General features: G+C 48.0%; 1 protein-coding gene across 1 annotated transcript; it reads left to right on the forward strand.

The window, feature by feature from the left end:
- LOC109834336 lies at positions 13,491-15,170 on the forward strand. Its single transcript, XM_020402348.1, has 3 exons — positions 13,491-13,785; positions 13,860-13,937; positions 14,035-15,170. The coding sequence occupies exons 1-3, from the start codon at positions 13,491-13,493 to the stop codon at positions 15,168-15,170; spliced, it is 1,509 nt and encodes a 502-aa protein (XP_020257937.1).

The raw sequence follows: 19,977 nt of genomic DNA on the forward strand, positions 1-19,977 counted from the left end.
ATAATTTTGGCTCCGGGGCTTGTGGGGCGGAGATTGGTAGTGGTTGGGTTTGGGTTTTGGGTGTTGTACTTGTTGGTGTCTATTGTGGTTAATTTGGCATGTAGAACATATTGTGGATAGGTTCTAGCTAGCTTTGGTTTTCTTTTCCTTTTTTCTTTCCTTTCCTTCCTTTTCTTCTTGGTGATGTTTATGTTGGTGTTGTCTGCTATATAGCTAGTGTTCTATGTTACTTATTTGATATTCTTTTGGTGATGAACAATGGTGGTTGTGGATGTTGGTTGGGATTGGGATTCCATTAGAATACCCATTAAATGGGATGATCTATGTCAAGATTGATTTGGAAAATTTAGCCCAGGCAATTGGGAGGTTGGTTTAAAATTTTTAACTCCGGCGCAAATCATCTCATTCCTGGAGGATATTGTTGGGAATATTAGCTGTTTAGATAGTAATTAACACGAATTAAGTTTTGAACGGTTGATAATTAAATCAGATGATATCAGATTGAAATTAATTCAAACGAAAATGAATAAATAAAGGTTAGAAATACGGTCTGATGATCGAAACGTGCAAAGCATTGTCCTAAGAAACTAATTGCCCCCTCTCGTACAGGGTTACGCGGTAATAGATCTCGGAGATACGACGATCCTCGGTCAGACGACCTCCTTCTCGTCGGCACGAGCTTCAAGAAGGTTTTGCGAAATCTTCACTACTTTCAGGGAACCAACAAAAAATGTAACAACAGGAAAATGAGGAGGAAGAACAGAGAAGAAGAGAGAATGTCTTGTATTTTTCACTGTGTTTAAGCTCTTGCGGCTAGGTTCTTTTATAGGATTTCAATGCGTCATTTGTGCCCATAATTCCCTCAATAGAGTAATTAGCACGTTTTAATTATTCACATTAAAAATCCATAAAATTTTCCAATTAATACCAATCGTTTTCCTATCATTTAGATCTGTCAATCTCTCTCTCTCATTTAACACGTTTTAAAAATTAATTATGTTTTAATTGTTAAATTAACCACGTTTTTAATTTGCTTTATGATAAACACGCTTTACTGCTATCCACTTACATTCATTTAGATCCTTAATTTCCGCCTATTAATTTTGCTAGCCGTTTAACAAATTTTGAAAATATTAATCACGTTTTTAATACAAAAAGAAAGTTCAAAAGAAAAAAATTAAAACGTAGCAGATTAAAGACCCCTTAATTCGGAGCTGCATTCGTGTCCGCAGGTCATGGGCGCGCGCCACCCGACCCGAACCCGAGCCTGGCCGGTGCGCGCGTGTGTGGTGTGGAGCATAACCTTTATTTTCTTCTAGGCATAGGAAAAAAAGAGAATGCTTATAAAGAACCTATCTTCACATCTCTTTTCCAATGTGGGACTAAACTTTTCCTTTTTTCCTCTACAAACCCAAGTTTTAAGTTACAACTCCAACAGATATATGATCATCTCGATTATTTAGGATAGTTTTGATGATGTAAATATATAGTCATCTCGATCCTTTAGGATAGCTTTGATAATGTAAATGGAACCTTGATAGGATCTTTTAGCTATTGTTAGTAGGAAAAAGTAGAGGAGAAACTATTGCGTGCATATAAATTGAACCGTTGTTTAATGGGTGGCTATCAAAGGATTATGATTCGTTACAAAATTATACTTACTATATGTGTAGGCTGTCTAAAAATCATAATAGATAGTTGATCCCCCATCAAACACCGATGATGGAAGTTACAATCTGACGACTTCCAGAATGCTACAATTTGAGGACTTTTACGTATAAGGTTACAATCTGACGACCTTCACAACAACTAATGAAAGCCCCAATTCAACAGCCTTCACAATCAACATCGGGAGTTACAATCTGACGACTCTCATATTCTCAAGGAGCCAAGATGAAGATTACAAGATGACGATCGGTGCAAAGCTCTAGCGAGAGAGACTACAAATTGACGGTCTCTTCATATTAAAATGCATATATCTCTCAAACCGTAAGGAATTTGGCGAAACAGAGGAAGCGAACCCAAGCCTTTGGCTAGGTTCGGATGGCCCCGTCTCGTCGAGATAGCCGATTTTCATATATAATTCGTCCAATTCCGACTTACGGTTTGAAAGTTATGACCTGTTCTTCGCAACAAGTTATGTTCTGAAGTCCGTCTTCAAGACTGGACTTCGTCAGAACATCGGACTTAGCCTGAAGCTCGCCGAGCCCACCTAAGGCTCACCTCTGCGTCCAAGATTCAAAACACAGAGGTCGTGCCCGCGTTCTAAACTCAAAACGCAGAGGTCGTGGCTGCGTTCCAGATTCAAAACAACGAGGCCGTAGCTGCGTTCCAAACTCAAAACGCAGAGTTCATGTAGAACCCAACTCTGCGTTCCAGTTCCAAAACACAGAGTTCATGCAGAACCCAACTCTACGTTCCAGGTCAAAAACGAAGAGTTCATGCAGAACCCAACTCTGCGTTCCAGGTCCAAAACGCAGAGTTCACCTCTGCGTCTCAGATGCCAAAACGCAAAGTTCACCTTTGCGTCTTAGATGCCAAAACAAAGAGTTCATCTCTGCGTCTCAGATGTCAAAACGCAGAATTCATCTCTGCGTCTCAACTGTGCGTCTCCAATTTACAGAACGCGTGCGGCCTGTGCGTTTCCAATCTCTAGCAGAGATTTAACTCTGCGTCTCATCTCTAAGACGCAGAGTTAAGGTCCAGAATGCCAATTTAGGCGTTTGACTTGTTCAAACGCAAGTTGAACGGCCTCAAAACCGTTTATCCCACGTTCTGAGGGATTTCCGCCCCACTTAGGAGCGGATTAAGGGGGTAGTTACCACCCTTAATCCCCTATAAATAGTGGGAAACTCAACTGAGTTCAGATCCTTCTTTTTGGGGGGAGCAAAGAAGAGATCTTCGGCTAGCTTTGGGGGGATTTTCTCTCATCAACAAAGGGAAATTCGGTCAAGGGCTGGCTTTTTGGACCTGAGGATTGGCAGCAAAGAAGAGCATTCGTTCTTCGACTGGAGCTTTAGAGGTCGAAAACAGGAGCTTCTTTATCCTTGGCTTATTAACCGAACTTTCGGTTTAAATCAACTCTTTCATAGAGATAAACTCGCTCTGATTTATTAACTCATTAAGAGTTATTTTTTAAGACTTGCCACGCAAGTCCTCCCACAGCGTCAAATCGTGAGGAGAAGACCACGTTCCAGTGAATCAAGACGTGCGGATCGTCAACGGAGAGCAAACTCGACGCGAGCATTCGAGGGAGGCACTCCATCGCCACTGTGAAGAACCCAATTTTAAACAAAGAGGAGAATCAAATTCATTCTCCTCTCTTTTGTAATCAGAATCTAAATTGTAATTGATTTTGAGAGGAATACAAGTCAATTTTTCTTTCATTGTCTTTTTACTACAAATTTCCAACAAACAAAAGATGGAGAAATCACTAACGAGTTTGAAGGAGTCTACCAACGCACTCGGATGCGAACAGGAGCCATTCCCCCTGTTAACTATCGGAGTTTAGCCAGAGGAACTAATTCCGATGACGAACACTCAGCCATTGCAGAGTCCCAGTCATCAAGCTCTTTTGTTGAAGATAAGAGCTTCGCTTATATGACGGGAAACCATGAAGATCTCGCGAAGAGACTTGATGAACAGGAGGCCATGCTCAAATCTCAACAGGAGGCCATCAATGAACTCATGGTCATGTTGACTCAAATCGTCGCAGACAAGGTCAAATCTCAGGAGACCGATTCGCCGCTTAGGCAAGAATCTTCCCGGAGAGGAAAAGCGTCTTCATCCCGACCTCACACAAGCAAAGGGAAGGGAAAAATGGTTGATGATGTGGATTCTGACCAAGAATCCCACAACCTGGAATCTTCCTTTGATGAAGGAAGAGAGACTGAGAACGAGCAGAATCTTCAGTCTGCCAAAATGGAAGAATTGGAAGCCCGCCTCAAAGCTATTGCTAACAGAAGTGAGCTCCAAGATGAGGGAGTTATCAGGCCCTATCCTGCCGAATGGGATGCAGCCCCTTATCCTCCAAAGTTTGAGGTCCCGACGCTACAAACTTTTGACAGCACAGGATCACCGAACTAACATATCTATCATTTTAAGTCACAGACTGGAAATGTGATATCAAACGACGCCATACTGGTTCGATTGTTCATTGGCACCCTCAAGGGAGTTGCCTTTGAATGGTTCAGGAAACTGCTTGCCAGATGTATCCAAAAGTGGGCGGATCTAGAGAGACTCTTCCTATCAAGATTCTTTGAAGAGGATACAGAAGTCTCCATTCATACACTTCTCGCCACCAAGCAGAAGAAGAGGGAGTCTGTCAAAGCCTTCGTCAAAAGGTTCCGAACCATGGCTCTCCGGTGTTCGTCAGGTATGACACAGTCTACCTTAGTAGAGACCTGTCGACACAACTTGCAAACCGACCTCCTTGCCCGAATAGGAGTTGCAGAATGTCGTTCTTGGAGACAACTAATCTCTCAAGGCGAGCAGGCTTAAAAAATCATTACCAGGATCAAAGCTGAAGAACAAAGTAGCCAGGATCAGCCCGAGCAATCAGACCAAGCCCAATCTTCTCCTGAGCAACCGGACCAGGCTTACTCTTCCCAGTCAGAAGGGAAAGATACTACGTCCACTGAAGTCAATCCTCTTCAGTAGGATGATAGGTCCATAAAACTATCGAGTTAACAATTACCTCTGATAGTCAAACTCATCAGATAATGGCCTACCTGGTGATGTGACTCTATTCCGACTTCATGGATAGTGCCTCACTAGGTGATGTGCCTTGTCTACCTCTTTTTATTCTCCTGCTAAGTCTTAATCAAGACCGGGGGTTAATTACTTGGAATCCACTGGATTAAGAGTAACGAATCTTTCACATCGTCGAGTTAACATTACACTTCTGACGATCATAATCCCCACAGAGTACGCATTCAGTTTGCATCACTCCCAATTTATCACGTTAACAATACACCTCTAATAAATTCACTTATCAATCCTCGTCAATAGGATGATAAGTCCCCAAAGTTGCTCCAATCGCAACACAAAAAATTCACTTATCAATCCTCGTCAATAGGATGATAAGTCCCCAAAGTTGCTCCAATCGCAACACAAATCTAGTCACGTTAACAATACACCTCTGACAACCCACTTATCAATCCTCGTCAATAGGATGATAAGTCCCCAAAGTTGCTCCAATCGCAACACAAATCCTGTCATATTAACACTACACCTCTGACAAAATCAACTTATCAATCCTCGTCAATAGGATGATAAGTCCCCAAAGTTGCTCCAATCGCAACACAAATTCTTGTCACGTTAACAATACACATCTGACAAAACCCACTTATCAATCCTCGTCAATAGGATGATAAGTCCCCAAAGTTGCTCCAATCGTAACACAAATCCTGTCACGTTAACACTACACCTCTGACAAAATCAACTTATAGACTCTCGTCAATAGAGCGATAAGTCCTCAAAATTGCCCGAGCACAAATTCTTCTTGTCACGTTAATATCACCCCTCTGACAAAATCCACTTATCGACTCTCTTCAATGGAGCGATAGGTCCACAAACCCGTCAAGTTAACACCACACCTCTGACGACCAAATCAACTTATCGACTCTCTTCAATAGAGCGATAGGTCCATAAAATACTGTTAGGTTAACATAACACCTCTAGTAGTCAACCCCTAATGAACTTGTTAATCCTTTTTTCCAACAAGAATAGCAAGTTTTCATTATAAAATCCCCAGCGGATTAAAGATTTTCTGGAATTATCCTTGTGATAATAATTTTTTTTTTTGGATTTCACTTTAGGTGAAAGTTCATACCAAGTTAATACTATACCTCTGACACTTCTAACTTTCTTTCGGTGTTTCAAGCCACACAGGAAGAAACGACACCAAAAATCCATGCCTTCACGCATGGGGGACTTTATCTCGATCCCTAATTAGAGATAAGTCTACGCCTAACACGCGTTGCCGGTTAATCTTTCGCCGTGAAAAATACACCAGGATTCATGCCTGGGGGAATCTATCTCGACACCTAAACAGAGATAAGCCTGCATCTAACACATGCTGCCGGGTGGTTCGTTTCCGCGAAAATGACCAAGTCTATGTATTCAACATCGTAGCACCAAAATCCATACCTTTCACGTATGGGGGACTTTATCTCGATCCCTAATTAGAGATAAGTCTGTATCTAACACATGCTGCCGGGTGGTTCGTTCCCGCGAAAATGACCAAGTCTACGTATTCAACATCGTAGCACCAAAATCCATACCTTTCATGTATAGGGGACTTTATCTCGATCCCTAATTAGAGATAAGTCTGCATCTAACACATGCTGACGGGTAGCCTATTCTCATAATAATGGCAAAGCCTACGTATTCAATATCATAGCAGGTTGTTATTAATAACGCCAAAATTCATGCCTTACACGCATGGGGGACTTTATCTCGATCCCTAAATAGAGATAAGTCTACGCCTAACACGCGTTGCCGGTTAGTCTTTTCCCGTCAAAATGACAAAGTCTATGTATTCAAAATCATAGCATCAAGTCTAAGAGGATTCATTCTCTTAGTACAACGTTACATGTGGAACGGACTTAGACAATCCACATGCTAGCCCGACTTAAACGGTGGTCGGTAAAAGCTTATCAAATCCGTTGATGGCTAAGGGTTTGCCAAAAATTCTATGCACGTTTGCAGGCCCATCAGCTTAATGGATGTGAGTCGAGACTTACAACAGATGCGCCAAAGGCAAGTCTCAAAGACTTAGTCAAAAATGCACGGAAGCCACTTCCATGTCTTAAGTCAAAACGTTGAGATCAGACCCGCGATGCAAAAACCGAACGTCGAGGTCACACTCGTGTTCCAAATTCAACATGCAAGGGTGAAACCTGCATCTCAAGTTCAAAATGCAGGGTCCACCACCACATTCTAGAAGCAGGATTATGGCGCATACCTTCACACAGGTCCTGCATGGAAAATCCCTTTAACCAAGCTGCTTTCGAAGCGAGTGCAGAGAACAACTCCTTAGTGACAAGGAATCAACAGATCCAAGATCAGAGTTGAGATCCAAAGTATTCCGAAAATTCGTCCCAGAACTTTCGAAAACTTTGGAGGGGGTTATGTAGGCTGTCTAAAAATCACAATAGATAGTTGATCCCCCATCAAACACCGATGATGGAAGTTACAATCTGACGACTTCCAGAATGCTACAATTTGAGGACTTTCACATAGAAGGTTGCAATCTGATGACCTTCACAACAGCTAATGAAAGCCCCAATTCAACAGCTTTCACAATCAATATCGGGAGTTACAATCTGACGACTCTCATATTCTCAAGGAGCCAAGATGAAGATTACAAGATAACGATCTGTGCAAAGCTCTAGCGAGAGAGACTACAAATTGACGGTCTCTTCATACTAAAATGCAGATATCTCTCAAACCGTAAGGAATTTGGCGAAATGAAGGAAGGAACCGAAGCCTTCGGCTAGGTTCGGATGGCCCCATCTCGTCGAGATAGCCTATTTTCATATATAGTTTGTTCAATTCTGACTTACGGTTTGAAAGTTATGACTTGTTCTTCGCAGCAAGTTATGTTCTGAAGTCCGTCTGCAAGACTGGCTTCGTCAGAACATCGGACTTAGCCTGAAGCTCGTCGAGCCCACCTAAGACTCACCTCTGCATCCAAGATTCAAAACGCAGAGGTTGTGTCCGCGTTCTAAACTCAAAACGCAGAGGTCGTGGCTGCGTTCCAGATTCAAAACGCAGAGGCCGTAGCTGCGTTCCAAACTCAAAACGTAGAGTTCATGCAGAACCCAACTCTGCGTTCCAGGTCCAAAACGCAGAGTTCATGCAGAACCCAACTCTGCGTTCCAGGTCCAAAACGCAGAGTTCACCTCTGCGTCTCAGATGCCAAAACGCAGAGTTCATCTCTGCGTCTCAGATGTCAAAACGTAGAATTCATCTCTGCATCTCAACTGTGCGTCTCCAATTTACAGAACGCGTGCGGCCTGTGCGTTTCCAATCTCTACAAGAGATTTAACTCTGCGTCTCATCTCTAAGACGCAGAGTTAAGGTCCAGAACGCCAATTTAGGCATTTGACTTGTTCAAACACAAGTTGAACGGCCCCAAAACCGTTTATCGGGGTAGTTACCACCCTTAATCCCTATAAATAGTGGGAAACTCAACTGAGTTCGGATCCTTCTTTTTGGGGAGCAAAGAAGAGATCTTCGGGGGGGGGAGGATCGGATTTTCTCTCATCAACAAAGGGAAATTCGGTCAAGGGCTGGCTTTTTGGACCTGAGGATTGGCAGCAAAGAAGAGCATTCGTTCTTCGACTGGAGCTTTAGAGGTCGACAACAGAAGCTTCTTTATCCTTGGCTTATTAACCGAACTTTCGGTTTAAATCAACTCTTTCATAGAGATAAACTCGCTCTGAGTTATTAACTCGTTAAGAGTTATTTTTTAAGACTTGCCACTATCTAAGACTTGCCACGCAAGTCCTCCCACAGCGTCAAATCGTGAGGAGAAGACCACGTTCCAGTGAATCAAGTCGTACGGATCGTCAATGGAGAGAAAACTCGACACGAGCATTCGAGGGAGGCACTCCATCGCCACTGTGAAGAAACCGGTTTTAAACAAAGGGGAGAATCAAATTCATTCTCCTCTCTTTTGTAATCGGAATCCAAATTGTAATTGATTTTGAGAGGAATACAAGTCAATTTTTCTTTCATTGTTGTAGGGTGAAAATTTGATTTCCCGAAAACAGGGAGTTTCGTTTGTATTAATAAGAAAGCTTATTACAAACTAATAATCAAATGTTTACAACAGAAGCAGAGGGAATGCCCTCTTTGTTTTGTGTGGGGACTTTAGGTGGCTATAGGATGCTTCGCTCGATGTTCGGGTCGAGTCTGCTTCCCTTGGACCGTTCGACCGGGGTTGCTAGAGAGCTTCAGTACGCAGTAGAAGCTCGAGTCGAAAGAGTTCGAGTCTGCTTAGTTCGCCGGCGATCGGAGATCGGAACTAGGCAGTGGTGCTGTAATGCAAAGATTATGCGAGCAGCTGGGTCTCAACTCTTTTCTCCAAGTTTTTCGACCTTCTTCACAGTGTGCTGGAAGGGGCTTTTAAATGGAAGAAGGACAGCTTGACTACTCCTTGAATTATGGGATGTGACCATACATTGTCCAGGGATGTCTTGCTGTTCGTTCGTACCGTCAGTGGTCATTCGAAGGGCTGCGTTCTGCATCACGCTACGTAAGAGTGGGAAAGCCCCTCCTCGTATGCGTGACAGCGGCTGTCAGATGCTTATGTGGATCTGACCAACCACCGAGCGCCGGCGGCTCTTGTCCCCTCGTTCGGACACCTGTCCAGTCCTTCGTACTGTGCGTGCTGTGAGCTGCCGCTTGACGGTCTTGGGGTACTGTGCCCTCTCCCTTTGGGTCAAGAGAGAGAGAGAGATGGGAAGGCCCATCCTAGCACGTAGGGTAACGGGTGCGGGCGGCCTTGAGATTTGCAGGCGGATTTGACTTTGGACTCGGGCATGCGAGTTGCGTGAAAGACGAACTTCCGCTATTCCAACTGATCTCAACTCGTGCAGGCGAGTCGATTATTCAGGCGAATCTGGAATCGAGCACGTTTGACGACCATGCGGCTTAGGCAGGCAACTTCTTGTGGGCGAATTTCCTGTAGGCTTATCAGAGGTATTTTTTTACCATCTACAAGACCCCCTTCAAAGTTTTTAGACCTAAACTGGCTTGCGTGGGGTCTGGAATACTTTGAATGAAGAAAATCTTGGCGAAGCAAGTGCCTTTGGGTTTCTTTTAGGATTTTTAGCAAACCCTCAACTATCAACGGGTTTGATGTGCCTTAACCGATCACCGTTTGAATTGGGCTAGCCATACTATTCCCCTCAGTATGATGAGTTGCCGAACAGTTTCTCTTAGGCTTAATGCTAAGATTTCTGCTCTGACCCTTAGCCGTCTGAGGCGTGGGTTTAACCGTTTAAGCGAGGTCATTCTATTGGCTTCGTTTGTAATTTTACCTTTAAGGGCGAATGAATCGTCAAGGCGAAATTAGTCTTTGGGAGCCAAATTTCATGCGACTCGTGGGGTAAGGCCAAATATTCGCGGGCGAGACCCCTCCTTTTTGGGGCGGAACCAGATTAGATGGGAGATGAGCCACGTATCTGCCGATAAGGCTTCGTGCTACCCAGCTAAGGCGGCGCGGTCCCATCGGGTCGTGGCGATCGTGACTTGACAACATGATGTCAGTTTCGCGTGTTTTGCCCCATGACGCATCGTGGCCGTGGTTTTCGAACCAGGCCGTTAGATCAAGTCGTGGGTTTTGGCTCGGGTCTCGGGCTTTGGCCGGCCCGTTCCCCTTTTTAATGGCTCTTTCGCAACTGTATAACGAGTTGTGAAGGGCGATCTGGGCCGTCGATTTCGATCGAGGCCACGTCTCTTGAACGCGAGTGTCTTGCTTTGCAGGTGCCATCGGGGTTACGCAAGCCCTTTCGCCTTTAAATAGATTTCGTCCTTCTCCTCTTTTTGAAAGTTACTGTGTGTGAAAACCTCCCCAAAGAGAAAGAATTCCCGCTTCGTTTCAATGGCGCCGAAATCCAAGAGGTGTAAAGTGAGGGGAAAGGGTCCCGGACGCTACTCCGACCGCCTGGACGCTGGTGTGACCGCCAATGTGCCTGAGGCGCGCTTGGGTAAGTTAAAAAAGTTTGCTTTAATGTTCTTGCGTTGGTCACTGCTGTCTTGCCAGGAAGATGAGCACTGCTCATTTTGCCTTGGTGGGTTAGGTCGTCTTTTAGCAATCCCCGTGATTTTGGTAAAACTGCCCCTTTTCGGGCAGATTTTACCTTCATCCGTGTTGGGCGATTCCAACCTTTATAGGCGAGATTGATCTTTATCAGGCGAAGGTGAACTCGTCTTTGACAGGCGAGTTCGACTTTCATCTCGTAAAGGCGAATGTGGCTTATGAAAGCGGATCTCGTCATGTCGGGCGAATTTCGCTCCTTGACAGGCGGATCTATATCTGCCTCCTGATTTTACTTGACTTTGTTTTGCAGCGACCTTTTCCGACCAAGCCCTCCCGAAGGGCGTGGCCACCGGCCTTGCCGGGGGTGTGGGTAATCCAACGCCTCCCCGGTTTCCTTCTTTGGGTCCGGTGCCCGTGTTCTCTGCCGATAAGCCGGTCGGTTCGACAAGGAGAGTCACCGATGGGTATCACTTAACGCTGCGTGAGTTGACCACTGACGCGGTGTTGACAGACGAGGACAGGGTGGAGCTGCCGAAGCCCCAGTTTTTGTTTGGTGATTCTGTCACTGATCCCTCCGCTCTGCTGCTCAAGGAGAGCAGGTGGTTGCGCATAGTGGAGGGGACTCACTATTACCTTCCCGTCATGCCGAGGGGGTTCTGATCGTCAGGCTACGGTCTTTCGCGGTCCCTCGAGTGATGAACTGGGACTTGACCCCCACTCAGGACGGGGTCACCTGTGGTGTCTTTACATGCTCCACGGCGGGATATTGGGTGGAGGGCTCATGTAAGCGCGTGACGGGTCTGCGCCCTGGCCTACTGTCTAATGAGCCGCCTGTAGGGGAGTCGACGGCGGTAGCAGAGACCTTCCATCACCGTTTCTTTCGAGTAGGTGGGAGTTTTCCCCCAAAGGACTTCAGAGCCCCTGGGTGGGTATATTCTGCGCCGGGCAGCGATACTTGGTGGTCCAAAATTACCGACTACATCCTGGCCGAGAATTCTGACCTCAAGAATTCGGAGTTGTATGTGGCCATTCAAGCCACTCGACATGGTTTGAGGATTAATGCCTCTCAGTTCCACAGCATCCTAGAACTGTACTGTGCGGAAAGCGGCACCTTCTTCACCCCCAACGGTGAACTCGGTATGTTCCCTCACGAGATGTATGACGTGTCAGGGCTACCCCTGGGGGACTTTCCTTACGAGGAGTACGTCCCAGACCAAGATGAGATCGACCAGCTTTCCGACTGTTCCCCCTTGGTAGTGGAAACTCTGTGGGAGTTGCTCTGCCATTATTATATCTGCCTCAACACTTTAGGGGCTAGGGATCACAAGGGGAAGAAGAAGAGGACTCCGGGGATCAGTCACAAGAATTGGGCTGACTATCTGTTCCCGGGGAACGACGTCAAAGGGAGTGCTGCTCTTCCTCTAGGCGGGTGCGGCCAGGCTGAAGTGGAAAGGAGGATGGCTGAAGAGGAAGCCACCATAGCTCTCGATCATGACAAGGGCGGGTTCAAATCTGGAACGGTCTTCCATTCGTTCCACCACCAGGCCATGTCCCCTATCTCTGGGAAGGCTCTGCTTGCAGGGTTTCTCATGTTGTGGCTCAAAAGGTACGTAATCCCCACTCACTCTTTTGAGGCTATTCCCGTAGAGGTCGTGTATCCTGCGGTTTGTTTAGCCCACGGGAAGTCCTATTCCCTGGTATCGGCGATGATAGCGTGTATCCACCGGGGGCTCCGCACTCTGACGGCCTAATTCTGTCGTGTGTCGATTACCGACGAGGGGAATGGAGAGGTCATCAGGACTCCCAATCCCAGAGTGGGGCTGCCATACACCTACTTGAGGTCATCAGGACTCCCAATCCCAGAGTGGGGCTGCCATACACCTACTTGATGGCGTGGTTTGTTTACTACTGTGAGTGTTTGATGAGCGTTCCCGCGACTCTTCAAAGAGACAGGTTCGTTCCGTTCCTTGAGCGTTTGGAGAGGAGCTCTTGGAAGTGTAAAGACATTCCCGATACGCGGAAGACGCTCTCCCATTTTGTCCACTACAATTTTCATCGCTTCTTCCCTTACTTCAGCGGAGGAAGATACGGCGAGTCTATTAGGGACGTGCCGACGGCGGACCGCCCCACAGCTCTCTCACGTGGCGCTCTTCAATGGTTGGTGAATATTCGGCCGGGGGATCACATTCTACGCACAGGCTCTGTGTGCTATCTCGAGCCGTATATCCCCTGCAGGTTCGCCCGTCAGTTCGGGTACGACCAATTGTACGTGGGCAACGCCAATCCCCGCCTACACTTCGAAGGAGGACTGGTGGATGGAGCTCGGGGGTGGTTCTGGACCCATGCCAGTGGTACCCAGGCTCGTTTTGAGTTACCCACGAAGGATCACGATTTGCATCACACGCTTCTATACTGCCGGTGGTATCGGGGCGCCAGTGCTAACCCCGCTGGTTTCTGGTTCCGGAGCTCATGTCTGGCGGAACGCGATCGTCCTCTCAGGGGGGCTCTCTGTTCTTTAAGGCAAAGGGGCCACCAAACTGCTAGGGATCTATTCTCAGAGGATCTAGTGGAGGACACCGAGAGTTTTGATGCCGGTTTAAACGAATCTGAGGCTCCCGAGGTTCGAGTTCCTCCACTTGGTCCTTCGTTGGATGCCCCTGGTGAACCATGAGAATCTGAACACCCAAGACAGGTCCAGAGTCCGACAATTGGACAGATGGGGACACCTCTTCTGTCTCCGAGTAGCTCGCTTCTCTCGAAGCGTCAGCGGGAGGCAGCGACCGAGAGTTCCCGAGCGGGGGCGACAGTCGAGACCGCCCGAGCGGCAGAAGGCCAGGATAATGTTTCCCAGGCAAGCGTCCCTGGAGTGGCGACGTCTGGGTCTAGAGCCGTGCTGCCCGCCTCTTCTGCCGCATCGGGGGCAGTTCCAGCGACTTCGAAGGACGCCCCTCCGCAATCTGTCGTGAGCCCACAGGCGGGAGTTCCAGCGACTTCCGTGTCCGAATCAGGAGGTAGTCTTCGCAACAGCACCCTTGATCACAACGTTGGTCTTACACCTTTTGACACTTGTATTGGGCCTATGCAGGTGCGGTTGAGAAGGTGATCTCCATTCCTTCTGACGAAGAGGAGGAAGCTGGAGATGACGAGGGGACCACAGGCTCAGGTAAGCGTAGGTTTTAGTATTGCTCATCCTTCCGTGCCCAACTGTTAATAGGGTCCCTTTCGAGGGGCCTCTGTTAATCCTCTTCGTACATTCGTAGCTGATCGCGCCCCCAAAATTGCTGGCAAGGAGGATCCTCTTTCTTGGGCGGGTCGCTCGTCTGGGGAGATGAGTGAATCTGAGGGGGACGACGACGTCTCGATTCATGAGACGTTATCCAGCGAGGAAGAGGTGTTGGCTCGTGAGGATGCGCCCAGCCAAATAGAGGGATCTCCTGCTCCTACGGAAGCGTCGGTTAGGGATCTTCCATCAGCGCAAGAGTCTCCGCTTCAAAGGGAGACTTCTACTCCGCAAGTGACCACTTCTTTGTCGGCGGCGGCCGTTGATGCTGTGACCACTGCTCCGAGGGCGTCATTGGTCACGCCAGCTTTGGCGGCGCCAATCCTTGCTTCTACGGTTATGACCACAGGCGCTCCAACTGGGATTTCTTCCATGGCGGAGGAGGCTGCCCTCTCTCCCTTGGAGCGTGAGCGAAGAAGGAGTGCGGCACGATCTGTGACTGATTTCCGAGACACTCTAGCCGGCTGCATCAAGCTCGCTTTGGAGGAGAGTTGTCCCTTCGAGAATTTTGAAGAGGATCTCGACTACATCGTGAGCTTCTTAATCAAGAGGCTTGGCCATACTGCGGCGAAGCCCTACTTCCAGCGTAAGGAGGAAGTGAAGGAAGCTAATCAACGATTGCTTGCTCTTCGCGCGAAGAGTTCCACTCTTGTGGATCTCGAAACTGGCGAAGTCCGAGCAGCGGTGGAAGAACGCGATCGCCGCCTGAACGAGACCACGTCATTGGAGGCAAGATTGTCAGCAGAATTGGAGCAGGCCAAGGCTGAGGACGAACGAATGGCCTTCGAGCGACAGAAGGCCGACAATCGCGTTTCTCGCTTGTCTTCGGAGGTAGAGAATCTGAAGCAAGTTATAGCTAAGGCGCAAGCTTCGTTGGCCATTCAAGAGAAGGCTCGTGAATATGCGGTCAAGGAGTTGGAAAGCATTGAATCTCGCCAGCAACTGACGGCTAATTCCGTCGAGGAAAAGGCTCGAGCCTATAGGGAGGTCAAAGAGACCGTCCAAGACGTAGCCTCACGCACTGAGGAAGACCTTCGCCAGGAGATTCTGAGGAGGCTAGAGCAACGCCATGCTAGGGAGATTCGTGAGGCGGAACTGCGGTTGAAAGCCTTGTAATTTGCCTCTTTTCGTCTTTGATTGCCAGTTGTACTAGGATTTCTTTCTATGAATGAAATTATCCTTTTGTTTTTGGCCTATTGTCACTTGCGTGTGCTCCATTTTTTTTTTGCGTTAATTAGAATTTGGCCGTAAGAGAACCTCAACTGTAGAGGAATTCTTGCCAGCAATTTTCTGCTGCAAGTTTACCTCATCTGCAGGTGAATTTTGTCCGCAGGCGGATTCGCGGGGGTCCCGCTTTCAGTGGGCCACGTGCCAATCCACGTGTACGCCGGTTAAGGAGACGTGGGCTAGTCATTTCGCATTAAATACGAGGTAGTGGGCCTCTTCGTCCCTCGCGCCCGATTCGGGCCGTTCTTGCAGATCGTGATCACGAACCATCATATCTTGTCCGTCCAGGTAAGATCCGATCTGTTCGGCCTTACCCTTCAACTGCTTTAGCCTTTGAACGGTCTAATCAAGTATTGAGTAACCACCTAGGGCCCTTAGGGTATTTAACACCCTTACTCTCTATCAAGAGGGTCTACGGCCTTTTCATTGTCTTCCCTTGGAGTAAACCCAAATTCTTCCTTCCTCACACTCCTGATGGCACCGAAGGTGAAGAGGGTTGCTTCCAAGAAAAGGAAAGAGCCGTCTTCTTCGGGCGCTGCTGAGGCTACCGCGGCCGAAGGTATCTTTTCGTGCTGACTCTTGCGTGGGTTGAACAGGTATCCTTGCCTTGATTCCTCTCTGTGTTGTTGTTGTGTTTTGCAGATCGAGGGGAGGCGCCGGCTGCCGAGCAGCATGCGGCCGAGCCTATCCTAATTTCGGACGACGAATCTGAAGGTCCTGTGACCTCCGCCGCTTCAGACTCCGCTCCCCAGTCGGGGGCTGAACCCTGCCTCGAGATTCCGCCCATTATAGCGCTCGCTCCGGGCCAAGAACCTGCTCCATTCGAGTCCTTGTCCTGGCAAGCTCGCATCGAAGAGTTTGAGAGCGCTATGAGACAGGTGATTTCCCTTGTCGACCTTGGCATGGGTAGTTTTGACAGCTTTAGGCAGTCTCTCCTTGATCGCGTGGCTGATTTGTGGCGATCGGGCAAAAATCGACTCGCTACCCGCTGCATGCATGAGTTCCGTCTCTTGGAATCACGTATGATAAGGTTAGAGACCTTGCTACGGGAAGGTCTGGAAGCCAACATGGAGTCTTGTCTGGTTCATGTCAGGCGTCAGGAAGCCCTGGAGCAGGAGACCCGTTCCAAAGAAATAGCGGATTTGGAGTCTGTCGCCAACTTTTGGGTGGGTCAACAACATTTTCTAGAGGAGCAAATCATTGACCTCAATTGCACTATGGCTCGCCTGAGGGCCGAATTGGGACAGGCGGAGGCGAAGTGGAAGGGGCTCCAGTCCGACGTTGTTAAGGTCAGTAAGAACGCTGAGGCGGAAACTCGACGCCTGCTAGCCTTGCGCCAGGCAGATGCTGCCGCCAGGTCGAGTCGCGAGGACCGGATTCGGAAGGCTGCAGGAAAAGCTCGGGAGGACCATGCGAGCAAGGTGGAGGCGGCCAAAGAAGAGATCTCCACTTTTAGCGTGTTTGACTGAGACCTTTGCCTTATGATTATGTTAAGACATTTTGTTTATGACTTGTTTGCTTATGAAGTCATAACTTTGTTCAAATGTATTGTCTTAAACACTGGGTGCATGTTTTACTTCTTTGAACGTAATATTATGACTTTCGCAATCGCAAAAACCATAACTTTGTTCAAATGTACTGTCTTAAAGCATCAATGAGGTTTATGTCCGCTCATTGTGCGTATACTCTTTGGATATGTCGCTTTCCAGTGTTTTGCTCTGTAATTGCTGACAATCTCGTACCGCAGGCGAAATCTCTTGTGTGACGACGAGTCTATTTTCAAGGCCAAACTTTATTCCGATGAGTTTACACTATCGGCGAAACTATGGCGACGGCGAGTTCGTTAAGATGGTGAAGCTCGGCTCCTGACGAGTTCACGTTGCTGGCGAAGCTTGTATGCAGGCAAAACTCGATCACGGTGAGTTTTGCTTGGAAGCTAAACTCAACTGCTGGCAAGTTCGAGTAAACGGCCAAACTCAACTGCTGACGAACTTACGCTGCAGGCGAAACCCGTATGATTTCGAGCTGTGAAAAAAATCAAACTCAATTGATGGCGAGCTCACACTACAGGCGAAATTTGGATGGTGGTGAGTTTGTCCAACAGTTAGAAATTCAACTGTGGGCGAAGCTTGTGCCACGCGTCCAGCTGCGGACCTAAGTGCCCGCCAGCTAAGCCTCTGCGGGCGCATTAATGCTCATTTAATGGTGAAGTGACCGAACGCTTCACCTCTCGTGCTCAATCCAATCGGTCGGTTTGGGGTTTCGAGAGGACTGGTCTTTATTGACGTTGAGTTCGAAGCGTAGCAGGACATCTAGACTGCTTGATCGCTTGGGGTGATGAATCTCAGTCGTCGGATTTTTTGAATATATACCCGTACTTGTCCCTCCTCAGCAGAGTCCTTACTGTTTTCGAGAAAACATCCGCTAGAAGAAGATCTTCGCGAAAAACTTCCCTTCCTCATGGCCAGGGCGTCGGTTCTTCTGCCACCGTCGTCGACGTCAGCGTTCCGGCTGCTCCCCCTACGAGCTCGGTCCAGGGGTCTTCTGTTCCGGACCCCGTGGCTCATCCCGCGTTCGTGCCCCTCCAGAGCTTGGTGGGCTTGGTGCATGGGATCGCCCTCTCGGTCAGCGTGGGCGACGGGCGATATTACGATGCGCTTCCTCTCGTGGAAGCGGGTTTAGAGGCGGTCCGCCACGCGGGTGATGCCTCGCTCACACGGCGATGCGAGCGGGAGCTTGAGTGCGTGGAGGGGTGGATGTACCGCCTCGAGGAATTGGCCCATGACGATCCCTCCGATGTGCCACCGCCCCTTCCACTGTATCTCTTGCTCGAGCGTGAGAATCGGGCGAAGCGGATTCGGGCGAAGTGGCTAGGCGGCAGCAGGAGCAAAAAGAGAAGGCGAGGATCCGGCGTGCGGCGGAGTGTGCTGCGGTCAAGGCTAAGATTGGCTCTTTTAGCCTGCTGAAATTTCTGTGATGCTCTCGCTGTCTAGGTCCTCTTCCTTTTCTTTTTTTTTTGTTGTTTTGTAAACTTAGTTGGTGCCTCAGGCATCACAACTTGAAAACCTATGCATGTAAACTCTGGCCCGTTGTGGCTCTTTTGCTTGTTTTGTCTATCCTTACTTTGCTTGCACAGTTTTCTCTTTCTTTGTCTGCGCTGTTTGGCATCTGAGTTGAACTTGGCGAGCCTTTGACTATTCTGTTTTAGACTTAGTCGTTTTAGGTTCTTGTTCTGCCTTCTGTTGCTCGCAGCGTGGGATCGGGTTAACTCCGATCTTTGCGTTGTAGCTCAAATGGGATCGAGAAAGCAACACTTGGCTTGCAGCAAAGAACAATCGTTCGCTCCTGCGGCCAACTGAAGAGCTCAACTTCAACCCGCCTCTCGGCGAGTTGTTGCTTGGGGAACCGACAGACAGGTCATCTGCCGAACCCCCTTCGACAATTGTCGTCATTTGGGAATGTGACAATTGATTATGGTAGGAGCCATCGCGTGGTAGACCACTACCCATCAGTTATCCTAAGGGAGTGTTAGGATATCTGGAATAGGTCAAATAGTTCAGGGACGTAGGAGTATGACTATTGACAGAAGTAATAGCACGCCGCGTGGTAGGCCATTACTTAGGCTGCGCTATTCGTAGGAATAACGACGCCAATCATCAGAGGTGATCATTAACTTGATAGGGTCTTGTCGCGATTGGAGCAACTGTGGGGGCCTACCATTCTTTCGAAGAAGATTGGCAAGTGAATTGTGTCAGAGGTTTAATGTTAACATGACAGGGACTGTCGCGATTGGAACGACTTTTAGGACCCACTATCCTTTAGAAGAGGATTGGAGAGTGATTCTGTCAGAGGTTTAATGTTAACGTGACAGGGAATGTCGTGATTGGAACGACTTTGAGGACCCACCATCCTTTAGAAGAGGATTGGAGAGTGATTCTGTCAGAGGTTTAATGTTAACGTGATAGGGAATGTCGTGATTGGAACGACTTTGAGGACCCACCATCCTTTAGAAGAGGATTGGCGGGGGAACTGTGGCTCTGGCCCTAACTATCTGAAGTTTTGACCAAGTGGGCATTTGATGTCGCCTGCCAGAGATGCTAGTTTCGCCTGTCTTGAGAGATTCGCCAAGACAAGGAGCTTAGCTCAAGAAGTAGACTTCGCCTAGACTGATAGGCTTGCCTGATATGATTGACTCGCCTGATCTGAGTGATTCGCCTAGTTTGAGTGATTTGCCTGATCTGAGCGATTCGCCTGATTTGAGCAGTTCGCCTGTACTGGCAAGCTGGCTCAAGAAATTGAAGCGTAGGAATAGTTTTACCACTTATACCATTTGGAGGGTGTGAGGTCCAGTTTAGACTCGTGCACTCATGGGAGTTTGTGAAGGAGAACTAAGGATAGTACTTCTTTAGATACTTGCCGTTGATGGGCATCATGATCTTATCACCATTCGGCTTGACGAGGCGATAGGCGCCGTTCGAGTAGACTGTCTCTACTACGAACGGTCCTTCCCATTTTGACTGGAATTTTCCCTTCTTCTTGGAAGTGAGGATCATTGGTCTACGGACGGATAGCACGAGCTCTCCCTCTTTGAAGGCTCGGCGCTTGACTTTCTTGTCGAAGTTCTTGGCCATTCGAGCTTGATAGAACTCAATGTGCTGCTGAGCTTCCAGTCGCTTGTCGTCCAGCACCTCGAGCT

This window comes from Asparagus officinalis, chromosome 1 (genome assembly GCF_001876935.1).
Source record: "Asparagus officinalis chromosome 1, Aspof.V1, whole genome shotgun sequence".
Classification (NCBI taxonomy): domain Eukaryota; kingdom Viridiplantae; phylum Streptophyta; class Magnoliopsida; order Asparagales; family Asparagaceae; genus Asparagus; species Asparagus officinalis.